Source organism: Danio aesculapii, chromosome 20 (assembly GCF_903798145.1).
Source record: "Danio aesculapii chromosome 20, fDanAes4.1, whole genome shotgun sequence".
In the NCBI taxonomy this organism is placed as follows: domain Eukaryota; kingdom Metazoa; phylum Chordata; class Actinopteri; order Cypriniformes; family Danionidae; genus Danio; species Danio aesculapii.
Window position 1 is genome coordinate 40,242,290 of NC_079454.1, and position 27,195 is coordinate 40,269,484.

The window sequence follows — 27,195 nt, forward strand, 5'->3', positions numbered from 1 at the left end:
TCAGCTGAGTAACTATCAGACAGCTTCTGCGTCCCACGATCATGTGCTCTGTAATCAATTCAGAGGAAGGGGAGAAGATCTTTATCGGGAGTAAACAGTTCAGCTAAAAGCCATTAATGCAAGTTGGCCAGTACTGGAGATGCAATCGAGCCCAGTTAATCGGTTAATATTTCATGGCATTTGTAGGGGAAATAGTCAAACATTCAGAGCAGTATTATCAGCACAATTAGCTGCCTAATTAAGCATATGTTCCCTCTTTTATGATAGGGGTTAGTTCTGTAATAGACACTGTGGTTCTAGCGTCACAGTTTTCACACAGTTCTGCTTCAACATAAAATGCTACATTTATTTGACTTGCTGTAGGTTTTCTATCAGCTATGAGCAGTCATGATATTATTTGATTCATGTCATGATTACATTTGCAGTCAGAATGCATGTATTAATTATGCACCATTCATTATTAGTAGGAATAACGTTGAAATAGGTCAATTCAAAAACTTTTATTACGTTATTACATTTTTTAGTGACTTTGCTGCTTATACACACAAACCACAGCGAAATGTTAATTACTTAAATTTACTAAAACATTTATATGAAAATGTTTATACTGAAAACCAATACAGATGCTGAGAATTCAAACACTGTAAAAACTACCCAGTAAATCAACAGTAGAATACTGGCAGCTGCAGTTGCCATCAATGTACTGTTATTTTACAGTGCTTTACCGCCATTTAATTGCCATTTTACGATATGATGCTGTAAAAATACATGGACTGAATTACTGCATAAGTGAACTCATTTCATTCACTGAAACAAACTTCCTCAAATTGGCCAACTGCTGATTGAGTTTATGAAGTAATGTTTGAAATGTATTATATATTTGATAGAAGCATATTTATAATGATTACTTATTTGAATTAGAAGAATTCTGTTTAACCCAAATGTCTTAAATCTCACAGTGGCACAAATTAACAAAGACTAAACAGCTGCTAATAAAGAAAACAGGCAGAATAACTTAAACTCTGGCTCTACTCTTCTCCACAAGGGTAATACATAAAAGACGTCAGAAATTTGACTCAGGTTTTATAGCAAAATACAGTTATTTTCATGATTTTACAGTAAACTACTGGCAGCTGTGGTTGCCTGCAATAGTTTTTTTTCACAGAATAGTACTGTTTTAGTGTAAAAAATATATTTTACTGCAGATTTAGGCCATTTTTTACAGCCATTTGTACAATGTATAAAGGCTGGATGGGAATTGTTATGAGCCTGATTACAAAAACAAATATAAAGAAAACATGGAAACAACATTAAACATCAAAATCAGTCATTTACAAATAGCAATTCTGTGTGTGGCATACCAATTAAAACCCTCATGGCCTGCAGAACCCAGATACCAGTATATCAACAGCTTAATATATATTTGGTTGAAAATTGTCTTAGTGTGGCAATATCGATAACTTTGAAAATAACCATTTATTGGCAGATACAGTTACGGCTGCTTATATTGTGCACGCCAAAACAATTGGTTTAAAGGGCACCTATAATTAAAACAAATTTTGTAAGCTGTTTGGACAGTGCTGTGTGTAGGTATAGTGTGTCCACTGTCATATTGGAGTGATATCCCAACAAGTCTCTTTTTTTTAATTTCCTGATGTTAAAATAGGACCTAAATTCCAGTGATTTTGAGGCCCACCGCAACGTGATATAAGAGTGCGGTTTCCCCGCCCATTGAATTGATTGAAAGGTGCCATGTTTCTATAATAACATGTATACACATGTCCACGGAACATTGTTTTGCAAATATACTGGAATTAAAATATTTATTACAACTCTCTGTGATTTTTTTATAAGTTTAAAAGTTTTTAAAGCAGAGCATGTTTGTAATAAAAACAGTAAAATCGCTATGTAACTCTTAAACCCTATAAATCACCACGGCCGCATGGTGTCAGTAAACGCTAATGTGTGTGTGTGTGTGTGTGTGTGTGTGTGTGTGTGTGTGTATACTGCAATTGGTCCAGGTGTGTGTGTGTATACTGCAATTGGCATTTATGTGAGACTCATCATTTCAGAAAGGCTTGAATAAACTCCACCAATAAATACTTCCTTGGTATATTTGACCAATGAGCTGTATTTCAGCTTCATTCGTGTCTCTATCGCTGACTGCTGTTTATCTGACGTAACGCATGAAAAGCAGACATCCAAAATAGGTGCCCTATAAAGCAATTAAGCATTCAGGTATTGAACAAGCGGCTAGTTTGAACTTGTTACTCACTGAATCATTCATTCAACCAATTTATTCGGAAATGCCATTATTGTGTATTGCTAAGGAAACGCACAAACCTTATTTTCCTTAGTAGAGCAAAAACAATCACATTTCTGTCTAACACAATATCCTAACGCGGCACAACAAGATTCCAATGAAATGCAACTTGGCTGTCTGCACTCCACATGACATTAAATAGTAATGTTAATAATCTAATTAATATATAATAACATTAGTAACAGGTAAGTGACTGATATTTGTTGGTTTGCACTGAGTCACAGTTTTAACATTCAACATCTTTGCTAGCTATTTTATTTTCAACATTCTGGGTTAACTATATGCTTCAACCACAAATACATGAAATAAAATTACTTGGTATTTTTGACTAATGAGCTGTATTTCAGCTTCATCTGAGTCTGTCTCTGTCACTGACTGTTGTTTATTTGATGTAACGCATGAGAAGCACACACGCACGTGGGGATGGTGGAGAAGCAGCTCATTTGCATTTAAAGCCACAGGCTACAAAAACCGCTACAATATATTCAGACACAAAAATGGGCAGATTCTGGAGGCTATAATAAATAATCTGATGGATATTTTGAGCTGAAACTTTACAGACACATTCTGGAGACACCAGAGGCTAACCTTACATCTTATAAAAAGGGTAAAATAGGTGCCCTTTAAGGCAATAAATCATTCAGGTATTGAACAAGCAGCTAGTTTTAACTTGTGACTTACTGAATCATTCATTCAACCAATTCATTCAGGAATGCCATTATTGTGTGCTGCTAAGGTATCCACAAACCTTATTTTCCTTAGTAGAGCAAAAACAATCACTTTTCTGCTTAACAAAATGTCCCAATGTCGACAAAATTTCACTGAAATTAAATCTAGCTGTTCTCCATCAAATAGTAATGTTTATAATCTAATTAATACATATTAAATTTATTAAAGTGCATGCTGAGTGACTGATATTTGTCACAGTTATATTTTTTTCATATTTTATTTACTTTTTATGTTACTTTCTGTGTAAACTACTGTATCTGATTCCGATTTCAGCATAAATATCACATAAAATGGAAGTCAGACTCACATTAGTAGCATTTAGCATTGAATAAAGTACATAATCAGCACCTGAGGTGATTAGTGTCATAGTAGAAATAGTGTTTTTAAAATTGTAATTTTGCACATTGCGGTTGAGAACAAAAACCCCTTTTAACATAGAAAACATATCATTTATCACATTAGTGTCACATTATATGCAGGACACATAGTAAAACATAAGTTACTTTATTGTTCGTTAAACTTGCTCTTTTGTTTTATTAAAATGAATAACTGTATGACACTCACATTGCTATAGTATTGTGCTGAAACTCTATGCAGTGTAATTTAACTTTTAACAAAAGCACTAAAGCCACACAACCTTGCCCGAAACCAAACTAACAGTGTGGTAACTACAGAGTGCCTGATTATGGATCACTGAATTCACCTTAAAAACAGTCACTTTCAACACTGTTAGTTGTTATGTAAGGAAATTGCCCACATGAGTCATGCCAAGTCAGGTTCAAGTTAATGTGAAGCAAGGGGATACTTTTCAAGAATTACTGTGCATGTTCACGTTAGTGAGGTCGTTCATGAGTGAAAGACGGACCACTTGTTCTGGTTCATGAGGAACCCTTCTGGAGCCTGTGACTCAATGGAGCGAGTCAGGGACCACGTTTTACAGAGCCCTCCTATCAGATGATCTAGTCTATCTGAGAGTAGCTGTCAGGATGGATCAGTGTAAGAAGTGTGTGTGTCTGTGAAGCAGTCTGGTGCAGGTCAGAGGGGCAGACAGACCTGGTAGAGCTCAGAATATCACATGATCAATGTTTTGGGCTAAATATTCAGTTAGAGGTCAGATATTCAGTAACTGCTGCGGTTTCTGTTCCAAATGATGTAACATTCAAAGACGTCATGTGTTTGAAGCCAGAATGAAATGGAAATTTACAGTGTGTATTTACCTAATATTTCTTAAAGTGGTCATATTATGTTCTGTTTAGTTTTGGAGGTCACTTACAAAAGATTTACATCTATCTAAGGCAGGGGTTCCCAAACTTTTCAGCCTGCAACCCCCAAAATATCAATGGCAGTGACTTGCGACCCCCAATATCCTCTGAGGTGGTTATAAATATATAAACTTTGCACACAACAGCACACACTAACCAAAATGCCCGATTCTATTGTTCATTCAATTTTGAAAAAATCACTATCCTCCATATTCAGTTGTGGCCTTTATTTATTTTTAATGTGCATGAGTGCCGTACAGGTATCAGAAAGTTTAACTTGGTGCCATAAAATCAATGTGCTGCATCTGACGCTATTGCTGTGTCTTTAATATAACGAAATCACCCCAGCGGTCACAAAAACAAAAAACGAAAGACTTATGGCTTTTTATTTGCATGTTGTTTTTTTTATGTAATTAATAACTAATTTTTTCGTCTGTAGGTTATGAATAAAATATGGTAATTCTAATAGTATTTGGACATCACCAAGCGACCCCCCCCCCCCCCAAACCCCTAAGACTAATCTAAGGTTGCCCTTCCGGCTGCAACCCAGTTCTGGGAAACACCCATTACTTGCATTCACACACGGTCAATTTTTATTTACCCAATTCACTTACAGGGGCATGTTTTTGGACTGTGGAGGAAACCGGAGCACCCGGAGGAAACCATCACCAACACAGGAAGAACATACAAACTCCACACATAAGTGCCAACTGTCCCAGTCGGGACTTGAACCAGCAACCTTCTTGCTGTAAGGCGACAGTGATAACCACTGAGCCACCGTGCTGCCTAATGTTGAACTACGATTAATAAATGCTTTACAAGATTATTCATACTAAATGTTAATAAATACATTAGCTAATTCTAATAGTTTTTGGACATCACCAAGCGACCACTCCACCCATAGGTAATCATAAGCAAATCATACCAGCAAAACAACAACAACAACACACAAATAGGCTTTCACAAGAAATCAAAGATACTCCCTTGCCTCTAGGTGTAAACTCTCTCCTTAGAGTGTTAGCAAATGAGGAGAAAGCAGTGTCGATGAGAACCCACAAGACGAATTTCACACCTGAAATGGCCTACATGGATAATTGGGTTGGCCTAATTCACAATCACAATCCACTGGAGTATTCCAGCGTTCATACCAATTTAACCATTTTTTTGTTTCTATGTGACCATGCCTTTTTTTAACTGTTACAATAAATACAGGGTAACCCTTTAAAATAATGGTCTATTAGTTAATGTTAGTTAATGTATTCTAACATGATCAAACAATTAGTAATACATTTATTACTGTGTTTATTTATCTTCGTTAATGTTGATGTTATTTAAGATAAACAGCGTTAGTTCATGTTAGTTCATTTTAGTTCATTTTATAATGCATTAGTTAATGTTGAACTCATTACCTTCATTTCATTCAGCTTAGTCCCTTATTTATCAGGGCTGCAACCCAGTTCTGGGAAACACCCATTACTAACATTCACACACGGCCAATTTTTATTTACCCAATTCACTTACAGGGCATGTTTTTGGACTGGGGGAAACCGGAGCACCCGGAGGAAACCATCACCAACACGGGAAGAACATACAAACTTCACACAGAAGTGACAACTGGGCCAGTCTGCACTCGAACCAGCAACCTTCTTGCTGTAAGGCAACAGTGGTAACCACTGAGCCACCGTGCTGCCTGATGTTGAACTACGATTAATAAATGCTTTACAAGATTATTCATACTAAATGTTAATAAATACATTAGCTAATGGACCATTATTCTAAAGTATTAATATAGAACCATCAAGTGGTGAATGTTGTGTCTTTCAACTACTTGTTCTTTGACTCTGAAGTAAAGAATTAGAATCCTTAATGAAATAATGCAGTTCTATTTGATGCCCACAAAAGGAACTCCCAGCACAGCTTTACAGTTGTGGTTTTTATATTAAGGGCTAGCGGATTGGAACAAGTAACATGCGAGTAATTTCATTTAACCTTACCTTGCCCTCATGGTCTTCAAATACTGATTGGTCCACATTGCAGGCGAAGAGGGACGTGGGAAGGTCGTTGAAGTCGGTGATTTGTTGGAAACTGTCTCCCAGTGAGGACTCTCCCATGGTGGACTGTAGCACTACCAGCTCCTCTCCTCCTAAGAGGTAAATCCGCTGGAAGAATGGAGCGCTTCTCATGTTGGCAAATAAATGCTCTCCCTTCATGGCTGCAAGAGGCACACGACATCATTAAAATTGGGTATAGGGTTTATAATATCGCAGATTGAATCCAGGCTATATTCCATTTACCCTAGTTCAGTGTATTTTTGCAGGTGAAAATCGGTGTTTGACAGTGCACTTTTTCCTGATTCAAGATTCAGATTCAAAGTGTTTATTGTCATATACACAGTAAGGAACAAGTTCCCTGTACAATGAAATTCAACCCAGGCTCATTACGGATACATACCCAGGTCTATATTTCTGAGGACAGCGAAATACGTCACTGGAGGTACGTCTGCTCGCAGTGTTTGTTTTTGCAAGTCCACCAGCGGCCACTGTGCGCATTTTGATGATCTCAAATTTACCCTTCCTCTTCTTGCGTAAATGCACCAGAGGGCGCAATATACACTTCAGCCGATCAGGCAAGAAAAAGAAAAGCCGTCGCATGATTTCACCACATTTTCAGCCTGTTGTTTATTTATTTATTTTTTGCTTTTGTTTTACCTGGTTTCTGGAACCGTTCTTCATCAGACTTAAACCCTATCATCACGGTCAACTCAGCTCCACATTCCAAGTCCATCGGCGTACACGGTGAACTACTGGGCAAACTGGTAACAGCGGAAAAGCCGTCTGTACAGAGATAAGCAGTCGGCGGCATCATAGCACCCCATAGAATTCATTTTAAAGACAAAATGTAGCCATACATATCTCTGGCTACATTATTCGTGCTCTCCAGAAATGTAGACAGGGGTACGTATCCAGTGGTGTAAGGTTATTAATTTATGTAATTTCCTTGAAGGAAAACTGGTGTCAAACGATCATTAACAAAATAAATAGATTGTTCAGTTTTATTTATTAATCAATAAAAATACTAACAATCCATTGCATCCCATACATAAAACATGTTTCATTTTATTAGTTTATACATTAACAATATACTCAAGATGTCATTGTGACCGTTTTTTTTTTTTTTTTTTATTCGGTAATTTAATAACTGTGAAAAATAAAACCCACATATCAATACCCTGAATTTTCCTAAAAATATATATATATATATATATATATATATAGTTATTTCTAACATTTTTATTTTATTAAAATTACAAAACACAAAAGAGTTCAGATTATTTCTACCATGTACAACACGTCTTATACTTTCCTTGTGCTTTTGAATATGCGTGCCGGTTGCCCAACAACTTTCTGCTAATAAACATAACTTTATGATAGAAAAAATACATAACTTTACTTCTGATATGTCTTTCAAAACAACATAGTAAGTTCCTCGAAGAAAAAAAAACATGCTCTCCCAATTGTAAAATGAATGTGAGGTGTTTCGGCAGTCAAGTAGGCTAACTCATACACATATACAGGCTGTATTACTGTATTAAAAGATCACACTTTTAGGGAATGGCCTTCATAAAATATGATGACAGACATTCAATGCTTAATTCTAATATTGAAATAGAAGCTTTGAATATGAATATGATGTGACGATGATGTCTTGTATGAGAACGGTCAGAATTAGGTTCAATGAGGTTTATAATTCTGATAGTTCCAGTGTTAACAAAACCACATTGTTAAATAAAAATCGTGTGACAGAATGTGCATCAAAGCACACGTATTTTCTCTCTTGCAAGTTTTTTTCGTTTTTTCGTTTGTTTTTCTAATTTGTCAATTTATCATAAGAGTGAGGTAATTATTTTAAGAATTTTATACTGCTGTTGAAAAATGTCTTTTTAGAATGAATTTCGTTTGGTATAATTTTTATCTTAATTTTAATAATCTGTATCTTCATTTTTTGTTGGTAAGTCATCTCTTGCGGGTGGGCCACGCAGTTTGCACTATATGCTACTGCAATTATCCACAATGAACCTGTGTTAAACATAAGTATAAACTATGAAATAAATAATAAAGAAGGTTTCTATACACGAATGTATGAATGTTAAAAGCCGTTGTGCAAAAACCTGGCAAATAATGTAGAAATTTCATGTGATCACAATTCATCATCTTTAATAATTGTCAATCTCCATAAAGTCTGAACAATACAAAAATAGCAATTTTAATAAATCTAAGCACTGTATTTACAGTTTTATAAAGCCACAAGATATCTGAAATTCATTAATTATTAATAAATTTATTAAACACAAACAAAGAAATTGACAAAATGTGCAATTAAGTATGACAGAATTATGAACAGTTCCTTTATCATCATTGCTTACAACTTTCCTTTTGTTGCTTGCAGTGTTTCCCACACATAGACTTTACTTGGGCGGGCTGCCCAGGTATATTAATGGCCACCTAAATATACTTTTTACTATTATTATCATCCTTTTACACTTTTTTTGTATTCAACATTCCCACAGACAGTCTCACGTGCTCTGCAGACCCACAGAGATTTACCTTTTTGAGACTTAATGCATCCGGCCACGGTTTTTAAATCTCCTAAAATGTCTGGGATTTGTTTTTGCTTTCGCTTTCTAAAGTAAGTTTTTCAAATGTATGCAAACAGCCGCGAGAGAAACAATTTTAATGTCTGAATTTAAATTCATTCTTTAATCTAAAGGACTCAGAAAAACTTTACCAAACAGTCGGAGAGGACGGAATTAGATCTAAATTTGCTGCAAAATATTTGTACACCATTCAAAATAATCTACACGTTTTATTCTTGTAATTATTATGATTTTTAGAGATATTGTCTGTTTTTATTGCTTTTTTATTTTATTTATTTCTCATTTGCTGTATGTTTTCTTAATTTGATGATCTTAATATAGTTAGCATATTTTATACATCAAAAATGATTTAGCAATACTGTACAAAATGTCATGCCAATAAAGCAACCTGAACTTGGTTAGAGAGAAGCAGGTTTTACCTGTCAGTGGGTGCACATGGCTCCTGAATAGCATAAAAGTAAGAGAAAAAGTGGATTTTTTAAATAACTTTAAATGAAACAGTGTATAACAGTTTCTTAAGAAATTAAAATATTTTTAAAATTCGAATAATTGTTTTGTTTGTCGCATATAGTTAATTATTTATGTGATGTGGGTAAAAAGTGTATTTCAATTCGGCTACCACCGCAAGTATATTTCAAACCTGTGGGAAGCACTGTCTTGGAACTCATTTCACAAACAAAGATCGTGAAAGTCCACCTAGACATAGTAACATAGGAACTGATCCTAATTGCCTGTTTAAAAAAGATAAAGATAGCTGTATATCAATAATTACATTAGGCTTGGTCTACACCAGTGATAACTTAAACATGCACTGCAGTATTGTCACCTGCCACTTTAAATTCTCAAGCTCTTTAAAGCAGGATGGATTCTGATTGGCTGTCTGTGTGCTTAACATTCATCCAAGAGTATATATTGCACAGAGAAACGACCTTACAAGAGGTCAGCGAAGAGACGTTTAGAGTATTTTCACTGTACACCCAGACAGCATATAGGAAACTGGGGGAGAGGGGGGAGAGCTCGTCCTCATGACAGGTGACACAGAACTGGAACAGTTACCTCCCAGAACCCCAGCGAACAGATGTTAACCCCTGGCCCCAGTAACTAATGCTTCGCCAGAAAGATTAGGTGATGGGCTTAAAGCAGAGCCAGTCTCTTGTCTGCCCGCACAAACGACAGCGGCAAGCGGGGAACAGCTTGCACCCATTTCCATAGAGCTTTTCCACATGCCCTTTCTTCCCATGATCCACCCTGACAAGCTTGGTCTGCGGGCAAAGCCAGCACTGTCGCCGGTGTCACACGCACTGTTAAATCTCCCGCAGCTATTTTTGGGATCAATAGCCCATCACCAGCCACACATACATGCTCTCTAATGCACACGCGTGCTCTCACTTTCACTCAAGGCTATAGATAGAGGCTGGAGCTGTCTGGTTCAGTCCTGCCCTGTGTAAACGTGGCTAAAAATAGAACGAGGACTAATGAAATGCAGAGATTGCCAGGCACTTGATTAAAACGAAATCTTCCAGACAGGGATCCTTTTCATTTACAATATTACAATGACCCTGTTATAAGATAAGGATGTGCATAAACTATAAATGTGCAAAGGCATGCTATATAAACGCTCAGCTTGATTTACTGTGTGTTTAATATTGGAAAAAAATGTCTGTAATGCTCTGCCAACAAACATAGTGTTTATCTGAATCTATAGAGGCCATTGACATGCTTGCTTGATGGCATAGCCAAGGTCGCTAAACATGAGAGATTTATGGATCCTATAACTAACTAAAAGAATAGTCAATATCTTTCTTTTTTTTTAGCACATACAATATAAAGCGTGTAAATAGTAACAGTAAACACATCAAATATACAGTCAATAGTGTACGTACTCTTGAATATTAATCCACATCAGGCCTGTAGCAAGGGGGGGGGGGGTTCGGGGGGTTCCAAAGACCCACCCATCACTAACAAAAGTCCGGAATTTGTCTCATACATGAGCTCATTTGTTCTATTGTGACTGCTATGCCATAATGGATTGTGAAAATAGCCCATAGAAAAAGGCTTTAACACCAAGCGGAATGCTGTCGCTTTAGCGTGGTTGAGGAAAGTTGAATGTGCTGGCCAATTTGTTATTTAAATTAATTATATTTTAATGACTATATGCTAGTTTTTGATTAAAAACTAACAGATTCCTATTTCTTTCTTATGATATATGATTTAATAAATTTGTATTTTAAAAAAATAATTATTGTTCTCATATTTCTTTATTTGTTTTTGGTACATCAAAAAGTGTGGTTATGATGACCATCTGACAAGTTAATCCAGCAACAAATAGTGCTTAAAATGTCACTAAACAACCTATTTAAACCTCATAGTTTAATATAAATTGAGGTGAATAACTGCAAAAAGGTCAGTTTTTTTTAAAAAAAGAACCACCCCTTTCACCAGGCTGGCTGCGGGCCTGTGCCCTGTATCAAAACTACTGAAAATACCATTGTTTTGCTAATATTGGCTGTACTTTATTTATTGTGATATACTCAGTGTATTTTATACATTAATTGTGCATCAGCTTATATTTTAACGTCATTATAAATTAATCGTCCATCAGAAATTTAGTTTTATCACCTAATTAAAACCCACTTGACAGATATTACTTTAGCAAAGTAATGTTATTTTCAAAAAATGTATATAGAGCTACCTTTTCAAAATGAGCCTATGTTATTTTGCTTTTAACTTTTTATTTTTGTTAAATGGTCCTTGGGGTCTCTCAGACAAAAATAAATCACAAGGGTTAAGGGGGTAACACTTCAGTTTAAGAATCAAGTCCTACTATTAACTAGTGGCTTATTACCAGCTTATTATTAAGTATGTTTTATATTTTTATGCAAATTTATAATTTATGATCTTATTCCACATCCTTAATCCTGCCCAATACCCAAACCCAACTACTACCTTACTAACTATTAATGAGCAGCAAATTAGTACTTTATTAAGCTAAAAGTCTTAATTAATGGTTTGTTAATAGCAGGAATTATACCTTGAAATAAAGTGTGACCATTAAGGGCTGCTTTTAAATAATACTTTTAAGTATAATGATCATACAGTGTGCATGACCTTATTTGTTCCAAGACATTTTAAATGGATAGAAACAACAACTATTTAAAGCTAAGTTATTCAGTATTACATAACATACATTGTATTTTACTCTCTCAGTCATTAAAGGGCAAAACGAAAAGGGTAAGTGTCAATCACAGTCTACTGCAACCTGTTTGCTGCATCCCCCTTTGAGTCATCAGTGGAGGAGCGGTCCCTCTGTCGTCATCACCTGACATTCACTTCATGCTCTTCGTTATAAGGGTTATATTTGTCGTTTCTCTCAATGTAATGAGTAACACAATAAACCCCTGAGGTGAGCGTGCTCCACACAGCGACCTGTCTGAGCGACTGTCAATACAACAACACACCACTGTCAGCGACTGTCAAGGTCAATGAGTGCACTTCAGAAACTAGGCTACTATTACAAATTCAATAGGTCATCAAATGTCAAATGGCTTGCTTCCTCTTTTTGGGGTTGTGCGAATTATTATTATAGCATAACTGTTTACCAGCACATACTTTGCAAGTATACATAAACTCGTGTGTGAAAGTGATCTGTTTGAAAGTGACAAGCATAGAGGATATAAAGTCAGTGCTACTGTATACACTATAGTATACTGTATAGTGTATACAGTATACATAATAGTGTTTTTGCATTCATTTGACACACACACACTCTCTCGAACGCGCGCGTTCTCACTCTCTCTCTCTCTCGCTCTCTCACTCACTCACCCTCTCCCTCTCTCTCTATGCAATTATAAAAGCAGCAACACCTGTCAAACATCGCTCTACAGATGCAGGGTGACCTAATGGAGTAACTCGGTTTTTCGGTACCTGTGCGGGATGTGGCAGTCCGGTGTGCGTATCTTCTTCTCGGTGGCTTTGTCTCCCTCTTATGCCTTTGTGAATCAAGCTCGCATTCCAGCTGCGATTCACTAATCTCCTGACGTTACTGCAGACAGCTTGATTCACCAATGACCGCCTCCCGGCATTCAAATGAGCTCTGCTCGACCCGCTAATGAAATGCAGCGCGGCGAGCGCGGGGGGGATTCTGCGACCAATCCCGTTCTCCCAAAAACGTATATGCAAATCGGATTGGTTGCGTCAGAGGTTTCGGCAGCAGTTGGATGTTGCGGCGCTGTGACACGTCCAGCAGGTTGTTTTTAGTAATATGTGGCGCAGAGCAGATATTTCTCGAAATGATGCCTGTCAGACTAGAAAACGCCTGCAGAATGGTTTGATTTGAAAGGTGAGTCGCATATTAATGCGATAAAGCACTTTGGGTGAGGGATTGTTTATGAGTATCTATTAATATTATGAAAGTAAATACAGTAGTGATGGATGAATCGGTTTTTAAAAAGGCTGCGTCCACGCTGGTCTACCATGGTCCGTTTAATGTTTAGAATATAATTTGGTTAAAATAATTTTACTGTTTTTATTTTTAGCAAAGTTTTTAATTGAAGGCAAAAGACTGCAGATGATTGTTTTGTTTTGTTTTTTAAAGTTGCATTTATGGTTGTAAACAGTTGTTTACAACTCTTAGTTGGGGGGAATTTTTTTTGTTTTTGTTTATGTTCGGTAATATGCCTCAGTGAACAAAATTTATACATTTAATTCAATTACATCTATTTTATTAATCAAACTTTTTACATCTATTTTATTAATAAAACATATTTTCATTGTTTTAGGGATATTGAGTAGTTCGTAATGACATCTGCGATATTAAATAAACAAGGACAGTTTTGCTTTCCTGCACCTATTAATGGATAACCATGAAAGACTGCACATATTTTTTATTTTACTGTTTAACTTCAATGTGCAAGCCAGTGTATGATAAAATACAAACTATGCATCTAGTTTTACAGACACCTACAAACACTTTTTTTTAGAGAAACATGTTTCGTGAACATTTACACTCTGTCGGTGCTCTAGATTTACCGGTTTCAAACCGATGAATTCATATTTTTGGCGCAAACATGCATTCACAATGGTCAAATGTATATTGAATTGATTTATTATTTTAATGATTAATATCATTTACGATACAGATCAGAGCAAACTACTTCTTAACTATTAAGACACACACACACATCTTATTTTGATGTCCTTCAGGGGGGAAGCGTTAATCAAGCGTTAATTAGGGGGATCACATCCCCCCAAACCCCCCTGTAAATCGCACCCTGATTACAAGCTATTCAAAATATTATTTACAAATTAAATTAAATGAGATACATGTATAGACAATGTTAACGAATGTGAACATTGGGTGAAGGCAGATTTGAGATTCTTATATAAACAGCACAGGTACATAAAAACAGTGGTTTTAAATTTAATATTTTCCATTTTCAGGAGATTTGTGGTACTAAATTATGATATTGCAAAAAAGTTGCACTTAATTTTATAGTATAATATATGCGGATATATTAAATAGCTCACATAAAAATACATAAAGAAAGACTGTCACTTCACGCATGGTTTGTGAATGAACAAACTTACGTGTACTACTTGCAGACGCGATCATGAAAACAGGAGAAAGTACATTACTTCATTTTAATGTAGCATATTATTAAAATAATAAAATGATAGTATAATATTGAGAGTTAATTTTAAGCTATCTCACGGCCCACCTACAGGATTGCTGAGGCCCACTTAACACCGGTTGAGTGTACTTTGTGTTTTAATATGTGGTATTTAAAGTAACTACACAGGTTTATAAGTAGGTTTAGGGATACTACCTACTTATTACCCACTTTATGTAATGACTATAATAAGTATATAGTACATGAGAAACAGTAATGTAAAACAACAGCTGTGTGTAAAATAAAGTGCTATCTAGTTACAATATTTCTGACCTGGTATTAATGTGCTTGAGCATAGTGCAGAAAATGACATTTTCATAAGTCTCCTTTTTTTACAGAAAACACATGACAAACAAAAACCACTAAATATCATTCATTTTCTTTTCGGCTTAGTCCCTTTATTAATCTGGGGGTCGCCACAGCAGAATGAATCGCCAACTTATCCAGCATATGTTTTACGCAGCAGATGCCCTTCCAGCTGCAACCCATCTTTGGGAAACATCCATACACACTCATTCACACTCATACACTACAGACAATTTAGCTTACCCAATTCACCTGTACCACATGTCTTTGGACTGTGGGGGAAACCGGAGCACCCGGAGGGGACTAATAAAGGGACTAAGCTGAAAAGAAAATGAAAGAATGAATAATTACGTTGTTATTACAGTAAACAAGTTAGTGTTTGTATTTTAATTTAACCCAATCATGTAAACAGAAGCTAAATAAAAACCTTTGTTTGGAGGCATATATTTATGTATTTCAATATCCCAAATGGAGTAACAAGAATGCTATAATGAGTAACCACTTTAGAGTCTAGTATCTATGTTTAACATTGGCCTTCTGCTGAACATCTCTGGAATGTAGTGTTTGAGGGCCCTCTCATAATTTTGCAAAGTAGGCCATGTTTCTGGATCCAGCTTCCTAAAAGAACATTCCTAAAGTTAGGCTGTGTTTGTTTTGCAGGAATGCTGTCCCAGGACCAGCAGATTGGTCACATGGTTGGCAATGAAATAAAACTTCTGCACCGAAAACATGTTCTTTATTGAAACGCAATCAAGCTGTTATTTGTTGAAAAGCACACTGCAAAGTAGCACAAAGGGTTTCTTTTTTCTCGTAATGTACACAACCTCAGTGATTGATTCAATGAAGTATCTTCATTTTTAATTAGTGTAAACATTCTGTTTGCCTTACAAATTAAAGATGCTTGTAAAAAATCACCCCATGTAAATTATGTCATGTAGTGTTTTCTCCAAAAATGAGCGTGCACAGATGCCGTAAAGAACTTAAAGACTACAAGACAGATGTGTTTACAGAAACCATCCTTTTCGCCATCGCAGAAAAGAAGCACAGTGTTTATACATGCAATAATGTGTTTACATATTTCTGCTTCACAAAAGAGAACCTCCACTTAGTTTCATTGTCTATAAACTTTGCCTTTGTCCTTTTCATGCGCAAGATGTTTAATATATGACTGCAACACATTCTGTTTACTTCATACATCCTGTAAATGATAAAGTCTGTCAGTGCTGGAGAGGAATTTCCACAACCTCATGCTTACCGATGTATATCATCTCTATTATGCCATTAATTATATAAGAGGATGACCCAACATAACTGTGACACATGTAAAAGTGAATATCGTTAATTATCTGTAGTGATTTTCTGCTTTCCTTTAGACGGATATGTTGCTGTTTAACATTCAGCATGATGCTTCAAACCTCTGAAGCTCAGCCCAGGATGTGCCGTTGATCTCTGCAACTCTTATGTCAAGGCTGTCAGCAAAGCTCAAAAGCAGCAGCACAGCCCTGTGAACACGAGCACTCTATCTGTGCTTGTATCTCACTGTACAGGGTCCGTCTGGCTGCTGGGTTCCCACCAAATGTAGAGGACTCTACAAAAACAGATGCATATTTTTATCAAGTGCAATGAACTCATGTATGAGATATTCAACCCTTGGTGAGTATGAAGACATCCTTTCAATGCATGATATTATTATATGTAAAATGTAACTAACTTTTAAGCTGACTTTTAATCCGACTACCTCAAAATCAAAGGGATAGTTCACCCAAAAATGAAAATTCTGCCATCATCTTGTTCTAAACCTATTTGAGTTTCTTTTTTTCTGTTGAAGACAAAAGAAGATATTTCGAAGAATGCTGGTAGCTTGCGCCTATTGACTTCCGTAGTATTTTTTTTATCCTACTATGGAAGTCAATGGGTGCCAACAGTCAGCATTTTTCAAAATTATTTTATTTTGTGCTCATAATAATAAATAATGTAATTTAAGTTTTATATTTAATATAAATTATAATAAATTAATACATTTTTGGCAACCCAGGCTCATTCTGATTACGTACCTCTATATACATTTCTGGAGAGAGCTAAAGAACTACATTTTTTTTTCAGTTTTTGCGAATCCATTAGAGGCTGCTGTGTACACTTTTTCAGATCTCAAATTTCTCTCGCGAGTGCCATTCATGTCTGTTGTTCTCGTGTAAATCCACCAGAGGACGCTGTCGACTGACTGACTGACTGACGGACAAACCAACTGATCCCCCACCTTCCCCTTAAACCCAACCGATAGTGTTTTAAATAGCAATGATGACCCGCCCACCCACTACCCTAAACCCAACCTCAGGGTTTTGAAAAGTAATCCAGAAAAAGAAAAGCCCCCCTGATTTTTACCACATTTTCAGATTTTACCACATGCTCCCTCTGTTATTTACTTGTTTATTTTATTTTTTGGCTTGTTGTTTTTGTCTTACCCACTTTCTGGAACTGTTCTTCACTCGAACTCGAACCACATTATCACGGTCAACTCTGCTCTGTGTCTCAAGCTACCGGACAAACTGGTAACTGCGGAAAAGCTGTCTGTATGGAGGTAAGCAGTCAGCTGGTAAGCGGGAAAAGGAACGGCCTCATAATACCATGTAACGTTCGTTTTAAAGATGAAATGCAGCAATATGTAGCTGTGGCTACATAATTTGCGACCTCCAGAAATTTATATAGGGCTACTTTTTCAGAATGAGCTTATGTGGGTAAAATATTATTAGAATTTAAAATACCTTTATTTTTTACTGTATTTTCAAATAAATAATGTTATTAGTAATTAATATTTTCAATTGAGATCAAAACTGGCTTGACTCCAGTCTTTAGTGTCACATGGTACCTCAGAAATCTTTTTTTAATATGCTGATTTGGTACTGAAAGTAATTTATTTTGTTATTAATTTTAAAAAGAGTCATACTGGTTTATAGTCTTGTGCATGTTATGATGCAGTTTAACAGACCACTTAATATACTCATTTTCTCTGGATTTACAACTTGTGTTTGAGTAAAATTTCATTTATGAATTAAACTTGAATGTTTTTATTCTATGCTGATAACATTTCCTCCAAATTCAAGATACAAATGTTATCATTTAGAGCAGGCCGAGGTGAAATATAACAAACTATATTAGATTAAAATCGCCATGGGTAATTTCCTAATTTATTTAATAACATTTCAAAATAAATAGAAAACATTACTTTAATTGTGTAATGCATTTTATGATTAACATATTAAAATAAAGACAAACAATTCCAATTGAGTTCGGTGCTGAACACACTAGTCAAGCTGCACATCCTTTTGCATTGTCTTGTGCATTGTCCTCTATCCATTGAGTGACAATATGAACATTTAATTGAAACATTTAATTTAAGTTAGCTTTTTTGTAGCTTAACAATAACACAAACACAAGGTTACGTTGATTAGAAATAACAAACTCTATGAAAGTCATTGCCCAACCCCTACCCACCATTTTCCCTATGGGATGGTGGGCCAAATCAAAGGTTACCATGGGCCAACTTTGGCCTGCGGGCCCTAGTTTGGGCATCTCAGATTTAGAGCATTCTTTGTATAAAATCCCCAAAAATATGTTTTCAGAGATGTTTATTTACTTATTTATTTATTTTTACACAAGACATTGCCAAAGCGTTAATTTCAGAAGAGTTACAAAAATCAATACTTTGTGGAATAACCCATATTTTAACCACAACAAATACAAATATTTGCTACTCTGGCTAATTTACAAATGCTGTAAATAATATACTTAAATGTCATATTTACATGAAATTCATAAAAAAATAAATCATCATTAAAACTAATATAACATTTTTAGAATTTAAACTGTGAGATTTCTTAATTTTTTTCATAGCTGTAGATAGATAGATGACATATATATATATGAAATTCATAAAAAATAAACCATCAATAAAACTTTTTTACGCACAAAACAGGATTCATATCTAGATCAACGCTCCTAGTCTGAACTTGTCGTTGGTGGGCAAAACTTAGAAAATAAAGTTTATAGTTCTGTAAATGCCACTTAAAATACTCCGTTTCTCTGGATTTACAACTTGTGTTAAGTAAGATTGAATTTTTGTTTTTTCTAAAGATTTTTCTGAAATTTCTGAAGAAATGAACTGTAAATGACAGTTATGTCAGATATGCCATATATATTTGAAATTCATAAAAAATAAATCATCTATAAAACTATTATAACACTTTTAGAATTTAAAATGTGAAATTTCAAGTGAATGTTTTGAAATTGGAAAAATGTTAAAGTAATTTATTTTCATTGTGATGGACGGACTGTTTTTTTTTTTTTTTTTTGCCCTCAGAATTGTTTATATCATAATTGTAAGTTCAGTTTCAGAAATCTGAAAAGTTAAAAATGAGAACACAAAAATAAAAGAATGGCAAGAATTCCTGTGAATGCACAAATATGAGAAAATAAGTCAAAATTGTGAAAAAAAATTGATCATTGCATATAGCAGATAGATAGATAGATGGATGGATGTTTTGCTGTCTGGGTTTCATAATATAAATACTAATTATTTTTGAATTTAATATAGAAATCTTGTTTTGTTCCAAAAGTATACATTTTTGACCAAAAAAAATCATTCATATCTAGATCCACGCTCCTAGTCTGAACTTAGTCGTTGGTGGGCGAAACTTAGAAAGCTATTTTTGGTCAGGCCTGAGAATTGCAGGGGTAAAGAGCAGGACGGTGCTTAAGCATTAGATCGGTCCGTTGTTGGGTAAATACTACCATAGGAACACATCTGGAAATGATTAACCTAATGCCTACTTTGAAGCCATCTCTTTCAAGCCTTATTTACCATTCTCCATCAGACGTTATTCTTTCTCAGTCCACTTACCGGCTTAGGCATTGGATCCAATAGGGTGAACTCAAACTTGTAGAGGATGAGGGCCACAAACATATGCAATTCCATAATGGCGTACCACCTGTCAACACAATAAACAACCAGTGGTTATTATTGTCGCTTGATTTTTTTAATGTTTCTCATTAAGAGAATGTCCTACATGCACCAAAATTCACAAGTAAACTTGAATAGCTTTACACGCATTAGTATTCAGATCAAATATATTGCACGCTGTCTAGCAGCCATTGCACCCTCCCTTGAGTGCTAAAGCAAACACTGGGAAAACTGTGACTGAAATTGCAGGTAGAAAAGCAAAAATGTGAACGAATGTCTTGTTTTGTGTTCAAATTCCAGGTGCATTTGTCGCCACAGTGGCCTTATTCTGGAGGTGGACAGGGGAAAAGGAATATCAGATGCATCAAAGTGGAAGAATGAAGGCATGGAGAGCAAGACTGTTCCTGGGTGAGACATAGAAAGGAATAATGGGAGGCAATAAAGGGGAGGGCGAGAGATGCAAGTCATGTTTCTTGAAATAATCAGCCCAAATAACCTTGAGGGCTGTGACTCATTCAGGGGCACTGTGTTAGTGACGCAAGTAGCCAATCTCCTAAAATGATCAAAATCAAATCAGATTGAGTGAGGAAAAATGAAATACGTGGGTATGCCACACTCAGCGTACTAATTTATGTCTGCGTCCAGCTAAGAGATCTATACACGCCTGAGCAATCATTACACAGCCGTCTTATGTGACAATGTGACATTTGAAGGCAGGAAGCTGGTACAGGCATGGATTGAACATTTCAATGGCATCTAGAGAGAGTGTGTATAGTGATGATCTTGTTATATATTATATGGGGTAATGCAAAATGGAGATTTTGTTATATATAGTTAAAGTCAGAATTATTAGCCCCCCTGTATATTTTGTCCTCCAATTTCTGTTTAATGGATAGATTTTTTTTCAACACATTTCTAAACATAATAGTTTTATTAACTAATTTATAACAACTGATTTATTTTATTAAATATTTTACTAGATATTTTTCAAGATACTAGTGTTCAGCTTACAGTACAATTTAAAGGCTTAATTTGGTTAATTAGGCAGGTTAGGGTAATTACGCAAATCATTGTATAATGATGGTTTGTTCTGTAGACAACTGAAAAAAAAAATTAGCTTAAGGGGGCTAATAATATTGACCTTAAAGTGGTTAAAAAAATTTAAAACTGCTTTTATTCCAGCCAAACTAAAACTTTCTCCAGAAGAAAAAAATATTATAGGAAATACTGTGAAAATTTCATTGCTCTGTTAAACATAATTTGGGTAATATTTAAAAAAAGAGTAAAAAAATAAATTTGACTTTAATTGTATGTAAATTTGTTTAAATTGCCCTATATCAGTGTTTTTCCCCCGATATTATTTTCCATGTACACTCTCAGAAAAAAATGGGACAGTGTTGTACCAAAGAAGGTACAAACCCTTGTCACTGGAGCGGTACCTTTTTATGGAACAGAACTGTACCTTAAGAAAAAGAAGCTAAATTGTACCATTGCAGTTTGTACCTTTAAGGACATGATTTATACCATGGCTTTTAAAACCTGCAGATACAATATTGTACCTTCATCAAAGGTACAAATCTAATCTATGAAGCTACCACTACAGTGACAAGACACTTTATACCTTAACAGTGTCAAAAGTGTTCCTTCAAGAACTATTTAAATTCAATTTATTTTCAGGAAATATAAAACATCAATTGTTTTACGTAACATGTTTTTTTTATGTTTTTGTGTAAATGCTCCTTTTCCATTTACAATAAAGAATAAAAAATGCTTTAACATAAATCAAAGCATTTATTTTATTTATTTTTTTGCTAAACATTTCACACTTTCACACAAACATTTTTTTCTCCAATGTTCACACAAAACCTTTGTAATCAGTTAAAAGTTAATTTTATTTACTCAATTTTAAAATAGAAATAGAATTATGCAAAAGTATTGTAACGAGATATGCACAATGTTTGATTAGTTTTACAATAATACAATGTCTGCACGAACACTTTGCATATGCAGGACTTTTGTCAGCTCACGTGCATAGCGGAAAGATAACATTGTGCTTGTGAGTGCGGATATGATTATGAATAATGAAAATGCTTACCAAATGCTTATTAAAATGCCTTAAATGTTTAGTTTACAATACCTGTAGTTTAGTTATAGATTACCAATACCAATCGTTATCCTTCAAGACTTACTGCTCTTTACTGCGAGCACTTCTATTCACCTTATTCTCCGCGTACGAGTGGGCGCAGCCATTTGAATCATTTTGGCACGAGACTTCCGGTCTCATTCACTTCCATTCATTTTTAGACTTTAAAAACAGCTCGTTTTGCTGCTTAGTGTTGCAAACTGATATTTTCTTCTTATATTATTCTATTTGTCTGTATTGTCATGCAAATACTTGTTTGTAGAGTAAGTAGTTCAACCGTTTTCTACCGTTTATTATTCCTAGTCATTTCTCCCATTGGCAGCTGAATCGGAAGTTCTAAAACAATCGCAAAAACGAGCGCACTTCCGCATTGAAGAATAAGGTCAATATAGGAAGGGTGGTAATATTTCATACATTCTGATGCTTTCTTGTCTTAGTAAAGAAAAATGGCAAAAAATGGCATCATCAATGCAGTTGATGCAGAATCATCAGAAAAACAATGTTGTGTAATGCATTAGGGCTTCTTATATGTAGCACTTGCTTTATCAAGCTCAGGATAGCTAGCTTGTATTAATAAATGCATAGCCATATTTTAAAGAATGAGCATGTGACTTATACCAGGTGCCTTGTAAATGCAAAAAAAAAGTCAAATAAAAATTCTATTCAATATTTGTAAAACATTTCTTCTTTAAATTGCCTGAGAAAATGTGAAAAAATAATGTGGTAGATTTTCTCAAAATGTATTTGTTATTTTTCAATTCAAAATGTCCATTTATATGCTGTAAATAGTAACAGAAAAAAGATCTTGTTAAAAAAAAGAGTTGCTGTAATGTATATTATAAGAATAGAAATGTGGATTTCTTTTTTATTAGATGGATGTAATTCTATAGTATGTCACCTTTAAAGCAACACAATGGGGCATTTTAAATTTATTTTTAAGTAAAAAATAATTTTCAATTATAATTGTTTTTGGTTTTGTTCTTATAATAATAATAATAATAATAATAATAATAATAATAATAATAATAATAATAATAATAATAATATAGCTCCCAAAAATCCTTCCATCTTGCTTCCTCTCTCTAAAACTCCTCCTTTCACTTATATGTTTCTCGCTCTCATAAATTCCCAGCCTGTTAAACGTAGATGCATCTGTTCTGGAGGGTCTAGAAAGGTCACTGGACTGTGCCTATTCTTTTGATCTCCTTGTGCAGCTGGGAAAGTTCTTCCAGTCTTAATACGGCTTAATTAACGTCATGCTGACCACAGTCGCACACTCCCCAGGGTCCTTATGATGTCATGAGCAGGGGCCCAAAGGACTGGGACTTTAGTGCCAGCAATGCTCAAAAGCAGTGCAATGGATCTATATCAACATGGCACCATACCAGAAACAGAGCAACAGTGCACGCTATTAGTAATGCAGCTGCATGATTTACAAATATCACCTGTTAAACAAATCACGCCCTGGCGGAGCTCTTGGTGGTAACAGCGATGAACTATTTGTGCCAGACTTGGTGTAAATAACCTAGGGGAACTGACATTCCCAGCAATAGAGCCAAAGGGGAAAGATGGGCTGATTCAGCTTTTGGCATTTGCAATAGGCCAAGTGCAACCCATAGCGTTACTGCTACAGGCCAAAGACTCCCATAAAACCTTGCTAGAAGGCAAAAACAGCCCCTAATCACCTACTCCAGGGCAAATGCGCTTCAGCCCTCATAAATGTGTTTTTGTTATGTTTAAGGATAAATGCCTAAAATAAAAAAGCTAAAATTATATATATATATATATATATATATATATATATATATATATATATATATATATATATATATATATGTATATATACATAACAGCTGCACATATAACGTTGTATATAGTAATATACCTGTACATACACTTGTCAATTTGTATATCTGCATTCACTACTTCTATTTTTTAGAATATATTTATTATCTGTTTTTTGTCCTGTCTCAGTAATCCTGTTGCACTGTAGAAGCTCTGTCACGAAAACAAATTCCTAGTATGTGTGAACATACCTGGCAATAAAGCTCATTCTGATTCTGATATATATATATATATATATATATATATATATATATATATATATATAGAGAGAGAGAGAGAGAGAGAGAGAGAGAGAGATTGTGCCCAGCATAAATGAGAATGGGAATGAAGATTATCCATTTCTCAGTAAATATGGACAATACAGATTGCTGCATTTTACAAAACAGTTTTATTAGGCATTTACGCTCATTAATTTAGGAGTTTGGTCACCTAATATCTAAGAAAAATAATACATTAAGTTCAAATGAGGCCTTGCATGTTATTCCACCCCACATACAACAAATTCAACTGAATCTATTATTTTGTATGGCATTCTTCACTTTTTTTGTTAAATATAGCTTTGTTTAACTCATTAATCATTTTTGCACCATGATCTTAAAGGGAAAGTTCACCCAAAAGTGAAAATTCGGTCACCATTTATTCAAACTTGATTTTTTTTTTCTGTGTTGAACACAAAAATAATTAGTTTTAAAAATGCTGTAAGCCTAAAACCATTGACTTCCACAGTGTTTGTTTTTCCTACGATGGGAGTCAAGATAAGAGTGGTGACAGGTTACAAATATTTTTCAAAATATCTTCACTTAAAGTTGAGTAAATTAAAATTATTTTCCTCAACTACATCTTCAAATTATTTTCTTGCAATAGCTCTAATTTATCTAATCTAATGTTAAGCTAATAAACCACATTTGCAGAAATATTTCATTATATCTAAAGAAAGTATTGATTTAAAAATAAGAAATCAGGGTGTACTCATTTATGGTAGTCGCTGTACACTTCCAAAACAAAAACAAAAAATATATTAGCTACAATATGACATTACAATGGAAGGAGGTGGTTTATTGAACAAAAACAACCTGTAGAAATACTTAAATTGTTGGATGTAGAATTTATTAGTTAAAAGAGCAGATCATGTTTCATGTTTATCATATATATACAGTTGAATCAGTATTATTAATTTCTATTTAATGGAGAGAAGATTTTTTTCATCACATTTCTATGTATAATAGTCTTAACTCATTTCTAATAACTGATTTATTTTATCTTTGACATGATGACAGTAAATAATATTTGACTAGATATTCTTTAAAACACTTCTAAACAGCTTAAAGTGATATTTAAAGGCGTAACTAGGTTAATTAGGTTAACTAGGCAGGTTAGGGTAATTAGGCAAGTTATTGTATAACAATGGTTTGTTCTGAAGACTATCGAAAAAATATATAGCTTAAAGGGGCTAATAATTTTGACCTTAAAATGTTTTTTCAAAAATTGAAAACTGCTTTTATTCTAGCCGAAATAAAACAAATAAGACTTTCTCCAGAAGAAAAAATATTATCACTCATACTGTGAAAATTTCCTTGCTCTGTTAAACATCATTTGGGAAATATTTAAAAAAGAAAACAAATTCAAAGGGGGGTTAAACTCCAACTTTATCTAAACACTACCTGACAAAAGGTTTGTCGCCTATCCAAGTTTTAGGAACAACAAATAATAACTTGACTTCTAGTTGATCATTTGTTATCAGAAGTGGCTCATATGAAAGGCAAAGGCCTCTAGATTATGTTCATTTTAGCAAAATAAAACATGATCATGCCTTGATTTTTAGTGATTTAATTAGGACAGTAAGGTCTGACTTTGCTTAGACAAAATTCTTATCAGTTAACAGAAATAATGTACAGTATAGAAAATAAAGTCATGGTGCAGTGGAAAAAGAATAAATATTGTGTATGACTCCCATAAGCCTGGACGACTGCCTCCATACATCTCAAAATTCATTTTTTAATATTTAAGCAATAGGCAAACCTTTGCTAAGCATTTATGCAACAATTATACAAACTAACCACAATTTTACAGCTTATTGTATTTTTCTAAAGTTTCCATTGATTGCTGTACAGATGAACCCAGGTTACACTCTCACAAATAAAGGTACAAAAGCTGTCACTGGGGCCGTAGGTACACTTTTATACCTATCAAGTCCACATTTGTACATCTTACATATTTATACCTAAAAAGTAAAATTGTGTACTTCATAGTACCTTAAAGGTACAAAAGTAAACACTTTAGGTATAGAAATGTTCCTTTAAGGTACCAATGTGCACCTGTGAGGTACAAAAGTGTACAATTTCAAAAGGTACCACCCCGGTGACAGCTTTTGTACCTTTATTTCTTACTTGTAGTGTTTAGATGTGCATGTATGAAGCATTGCCTGACTGACTGAATAATGCAACAAGTTCAGTCAAGTTCAGAATTATCACTATAGCTGACCAGGGAAAAATAAACCATGAATTTCAATGTAAATGATGCACCAAGGTAAAATACATTTTGCTCATTTTATTAATTCAAGTGAATTAAAATAAGTGAGAATGAAATCTAATTGAAATTCCATGCTGCTTTTTAGCATGATTCAATCTGCAAGCAATTTTACTGTGTTATTTATTTGCACCAGTGACCCCTTTGTTGAGTAATGCACGATCCATCTTTTTCCATAAATACGCGGTGCACCATTGTTGTTTGTGTGCTGGATGTTTAGAATGGAAATGTTGGGGGGAAATATGTTATAATAACAATGAGTGTGTTGCAACATGTTGTCTTCTACATTATCAATAGCAAATGTCTGATACAAAAACTAAAAATGAAAAACAGTTGTATCAAGTAGACATGGAAAAACAATTACATATATATTAAATCACAGCGTTTATATATATTTAATTGCATTGGAATACTTTCCTCGATTTAATTAAGTTCATTGGATGTTATTTCTGAGCGTACATAAAGATAATTTTATATAAACACAAGAGTTTTTCTAACCTTCCTGGGCACTGATTTTTCCCCCCTCCGAATGCCACAAACCCTTCCAAGAGGACATTCTTTTCTAAATCTGCCGTTTCCCATCGTTCCTGTGGGAAGAAAAGTTTCATTAAAAATAATCCACTCAGCCGAGAGGCCAGTCCAGAATACGCCATCTGAGCCTGTCCTCCAGCTCACTGAGATTTAATTTAATAACAAGACATATTTACAGTAATCTCTGAATAACCCTCAACACTGTGTCCATCTGTTCGCTAATGCGCCTTTATTGTGGGCATAAATCAAT

At 34.7% G+C, this 27,195-nt stretch overlaps 2 protein-coding genes across 2 annotated transcripts in view; both read right to left on the reverse strand.

Annotated features, from left to right (window-relative positions):
• The window catches only part of rcan2 (regulator of calcineurin 2), a 136,053-nt gene extending 123,046 nt beyond the window's left edge, over window positions 1-13,007 (reverse strand). Inside the window, exons 1-2 of the mRNA XM_056481101.1 lie at window positions 12,893-13,007; window positions 6,309-6,526 (exon numbers count right to left, since the gene is read on the reverse strand). Coding sequence (XP_056337076.1) covers window positions 6,309-6,524 — 216 coding nt within the window. The 5' untranslated portion in view covers window positions 6,525-6,526; window positions 12,893-13,007. The remainder of the gene's footprint in view (window positions 1-6,308; window positions 6,527-12,892) is intronic.
• Window positions 13,008-16,329: 3,322 nt separating this feature from the next.
• The window catches only part of LOC130247687 (24-hydroxycholesterol 7-alpha-hydroxylase), a 30,789-nt gene continuing 19,923 nt past the window's right edge, over window positions 16,330-27,195 (reverse strand). Inside the window, exons 10-12 of the mRNA XM_056481099.1 lie at window positions 26,913-27,001; window positions 19,841-19,928; window positions 16,330-16,531 (exon numbers count right to left, since the gene is read on the reverse strand). Of these exons, the coding sequence (XP_056337074.1) occupies window positions 16,463-16,531; window positions 19,841-19,928; window positions 26,913-27,001 (246 nt within the window). The 3' untranslated portion in view covers window positions 16,330-16,462. The remainder of the gene's footprint in view (window positions 16,532-19,840; window positions 19,929-26,912; window positions 27,002-27,195) is intronic.